This window comes from Solanum lycopersicum, chromosome 8 (genome assembly GCF_036512215.1).
Source record: "Solanum lycopersicum chromosome 8, SLM_r2.1".
Lineage (NCBI taxonomy): Eukaryota > Viridiplantae > Streptophyta > Magnoliopsida > Solanales > Solanaceae > Solanum > Solanum lycopersicum.
In genome coordinates, this window is record NC_090807.1 from 63,578,669 (window position 1) to 63,583,444 (window position 4,776).

At 25.0% G+C, this 4,776-nt stretch overlaps 1 protein-coding gene across 1 annotated transcript; it reads left to right on the forward strand.

Moving 5' to 3' along the window:
• Positions 1-3,027: 3,027 nt before the first annotated feature.
• On the forward strand, positions 3,028-4,776 carry LOC101255228 (FCS-Like Zinc finger 1). The gene is made up of 2 exons (XM_004245800.5): positions 3,028-3,472; positions 4,199-4,776. The coding sequence occupies exons 1-2, from the start codon at positions 3,093-3,095 to the stop codon at positions 4,389-4,391; spliced, it is 573 nt and encodes a 190-aa protein (XP_004245848.2). The 5' UTR covers positions 3,028-3,092; the 3' UTR covers positions 4,392-4,776.

Here is a 4,776-nt window from a genome sequence, read left to right on the forward strand (position 1 = left end):
ACATGCTTAACATACGTGACGTCAATCTCATTTTATAAGATGCACCTATCACATGTTTTTTTTTCAGACTTGGGAAATATTCTAATAATGTGTGAAGAGTCATCCACGATATTATTACTATGTTTATATTTTATTGAGTCAATTTTGATTATTATTAGTAGTAGTATTTTGGTGAATCTAAGCTTATTTGACATAATTTTATCATGTCTAACAATTCATATGGAGTTTGTAATCTTCCTTAGTAAGGAAAAAAGTTCATATGTTAGTCCATCTCTAATCGTATGAATAATATTATCATATGCAATCTCATATATCTATTTGATATATTAAATATTGATTAAATTTACTTTTATCAGAATTTAAGTAATCGTATATGTAAAAATAATACGATGAAAAAAAGAAAGAAGAAAATGAAATATCAGTAATTCAGTTAGATAAGTGAAGAAAAATAAATTTTTTAATACTTTATCCAACACTACTTTTGATATTTAATAAATGTATCGATCTGATTAACATCAATATTAACTTTACCATCTAATTGTTCATCACCTCACCGACGATCAAATCGAAACTTAATTAATCTTCTATTATATGTATCCAAATTTAATTTTTACTTGGACATAGCTTAATTTGAAAGAACTTACCCCCAATCACATTAGTCACAACTCACAAATGTCATTTAAGTTTACGGCCATTTAAATTCAAATTTTGCAAGTATGTGACTAAATTATTTATCTACACTTGTATGACCAAAAAAAATATCCAAATACTTTTTATCCATTGGTCACCCTGCAAACATTAAGGCCTTTTTAATTAGATCTATTTACCATATACTAAAAAATTTCTATTTTTAAAATAATTTTATGATGGAAATAAAAAACTGAAGTAGGATTTACTACATTTTGATTATTTATGATTAAATTATTATAAAAACAGAGTAGATAACTTTAAGCTTCCACTTAGCAGATGAAAGAATTTATCATCGTAAAAAAAGACTAAAGGGCGGCAAGCAAATAAAAATTTCAACCAAAGCAACTTAAAGACAATATTTTAAGCAAATTGTGTTATATAATAACTATCATAGCATGCTAAATAGAATGAGTAACAAATAACAAATAAACAGTAAAAATATTATTTAGAAAAAAAGAAGAAACAATAATTGTATTTATTTGATTGATTATGATGTACAATAAAAATAATCATTAGGAAAAAGAAAAAAATCATTACGATATTTATTTCCTCATAAAACGTTTCTTTATTTCTCATCTATTTCTTGAAAATGAGGATTCATTTGGTAGGATACATTAAGAAAAAATAAATACACATATTAATTTTGATGTTATAAAATTATAAATATTATTTTTCATATTCAAGATGGATATACTTTGATCATAATACTTAATATGTTGTTGTCCTTGTAATTTCAATATAATTATTATTTCTAAAAAATAATTTTCATTTTTAGTTTTTATAAATTTCAAAAAATATTTTTGTTATAAAATTATGGCCCAATGCCAGCTAATTAACTCATAAATAATGGTAAGTGGGGTATTGTGATTGGCTTTTTATGGTAATTATTTTTTGGCTCAAGCATAACACATGGAGTTAGTGGGGACCTGGTCATTAAGTAACCCCACCTAAGTCAATTTTCATTTATTTCTATATATATTTTTGAGAGGAAAAATATTTATTCGTACACTGAATTTATATAAAATTATATTACGTACTATTTTATATAATGAAATATAAGTAAAAAAAGAGAAATGTAATAAAATAATACGGAAAAAATTAGCAAATTAACGTGCATACAAATATTGTTTTCGTCTTTTCATGTTATATTTATTTAGCTTCGGTTGAGGTTTACCAGACACATGTTTAACAAAAAATTTAATTAGGAATTTATTTTTAACAAATTAATATTATCAATATTATTCTAAATTTAATTACTATTTTATATAATTATTTAATAATAAAAGTCATAAAAATTATTACATAATAAAAATAATTAATTTGATACGAACAAACTAAATCAAATAAACATTATCATCGTTTCTTATTTTAATTTTTTTTTTTACTTATCAAGTTTAATATAAATAAAAGAGAAATACGTATTAGTTAAAAAAATCATGTATTGTAGATATTAATCACTTATTTCTGAATCATTTTTAAAACGTAACATTTGATGGTTTCCAAAGTTTTTTCTATTAAATATTAATTACCAATAGAGATAATATAACAAAATAATAATGTCAATTATTACTTTTATTTAATAAGTGTATCAAGTTTAAATATGGTATATAAAAATAAATGGAAAACAAAATTTTCTTTTTACTTCTCTCGAGCTTCTATTTTTGATCTCTTGCTGATTTGAATTTACGATTATTAATATAAAAAAATGTATTTTTTATTGAAGTAATTTTTATCGGTAAATAGAAACGAAAGGAAGAGATTACTCGATAATTTCATTTTTATTTATCTTTTTTTTACGTATTCGTTCTGACAAAATTAAGAAGTAGTATTTTTTTAATCTAGTCACATCCTCAAAAAATATTTTGAAAAAGATAGAGTTTTTTCAAAATTCTAATTTTTTAATTTATTCATTTTATAATTAAAAGCATCACATTTATAAATTTATTATATTAATCATTATTTTTAATAAGTGTGTCAATTCAAAAGTTGACAACTAATTAGAATTCGAGTAAATACTCATTCCGTCTATTTTTATTTATTATATTATATTTTTTCAAAAGTCAATTTAATTAATTTTTTAAAATAACATAATTTAATATTAAAAAAATAAATATTCAAAAATTACAAAATAATTAAAAAAATTATAAATTACAATTTTTTTTTACGTATCAGATCAAATTAAGGTTACTAAAATGGAAGAGTAAACAAACAAATTTTTGTAAAGAAAAATTGTCCGCCAATAGATTCACTTGCACGGAATCCTGAATCCCTGCAGTGGTTTACAATTTACACTTCTCCCCCACCCCCACCCCACCCCACCCCACCAAAACCCTTCTTTATAATTAACAATTTTCCACCACAATTCTCTCAAAATCCCATTTCTTCATCCTCTCTTCTTCAAAATGAACTCACCATCAACAGCAACAAGAAGAAGAAGACCATGTTTCGTTGAAGAAGATGATGGTCTTGTTTCTATAGCTGAAACTCAACCTGAGTTCTCAGGCAATAATAATCAAAATCATATTAATAATAATAATAATAACAATAACAAGAATCATAATTTGATTTATAGACCTCTTTATTATTCAAGAAGAAATAGCATGAAGAATCACTCTTCTTCTTCTTCTTCTTCTTCTTCTTATTCTTTGTTGTCTCCAAGATCTGTTATTTCTGCTGGAAAATACTGTGATGGTAGATTTGATGAACCCCATCACTATTTCTTGGATGCTTGTTCTCTTTGTAAGAAAAGACTTGGTGATAACAGTGACATCTTCATGTACAGGTTTGTTCTTTTTTCTTTCTTTTTTTCTAACTTTTGAAGTCTCTTTTTTTGTAAAGATTGAGAAATGGGGTTTCTTTGAATTTCTTGTTTTCTTTAACTTTAGTTGTAAAGATCCTATTTTTACTTCTACTGAAATGGGTTTCCTTTATTTTAGGTTCAAAGATCTAATTTTTATAATATGAATGGTTAGTTAGTGAATTGAGTTTCTAGTTGTGTTAGTTTCATTTTCTAGTTGCAAGATGAAATATTTGGGAAATGGGGTTCCTTTAAATTCATGTTTTTCTTTTAATTTGGTTATGTAGATTCAATTTTTACTCAATAAATGATAGTTATATGAACAGTGAGTGGGGTGTTGGAGTTTGAACTTGTACAAAACAGGGAGTTGTTTTCTCTGGTTCTGTTTTTTCCTTTTTTTTTTCAATTGCAAAATGAAAATTTTGGTTTTTTTTCCTCATTTTAGGAAAAAGGAGTTGCTTAAAAATATTTGTTTTCTTCCTATTTTTGATACAAAGATCTAATTTTTATCAAAAAATGGGTTACATGTATTACTTTTAAAGTTACTTTATAGTTGATGTATGCCTACTTATACTAAAGATGAAATCTTTGATCTTGAAACCTACTAGATCTATTTCTTAATATGAAATTCAAGTAGCCTAATTGATTGACTATCTGAATTTTCACGTTTATCGGTGAGTGTCTGTATTTATTGTGATTTGTGTATTGCAGAGGGGACACTCCATTCTGTAGTGAAGAGTGTAGACAACAAGAAATAGAGAAGGATGAAGCTAAAGATAGAAAAAGAAACATTTCTTCTTTAAAAGCTATGAGAAAAAAGGAACAAAAACAACAATCAACATCTCCAAACAAAACTTCAGCAGAAGATTACCCTTTGAGACCTGGAACTGTTGCTGCTGCTTGAGCAAAAAATGATAAATGAATCTACTTGGATGAAGAAAAAATAATAATTCAAGAAGGTTTATTTTAGCTATAAATATATAAATATGAAGAAAAAAATGGTTCATATGAGGGGGTATGAACTTATGAAGAAGAAAGAATATACAGAATAGTTTTTTTTTTTAATAATTATTATATTAAGTTTATGTTTATGATGTGAAAATTTTGAAAAGTGGAGATGAGGCTTGTATAATGATGCTCTCTTGAAAAGTGGAAAAAAATGAATTTACTTTTTTTTTTTTTTGGCTTTTGTCCCAAGTGTTTTGGTGCTCCTATTTTTGGGGTTAACTTGGGTTTTTTTTTTCACTATGAAATGAGAAGCAAGCAATAACAAGGAAAGTTCTCCCTTT

Bases quoted from the DNA above. Each gene is read 5' to 3' on its own strand.
- LOC101255228 (XM_004245800.5), top strand. From the start codon at position 3,093: ATGAACTCACCATCAACAGCAACAAGAAGAAGAAGACCATGTTTCGTT. The intron at 3,473-4,198 runs GTTTGTTCTTTT...TGTGTATTGCAG, and splicing joins AGTGACATCTTCATGTACAG to AGGGGACACTCCATTCTGTA.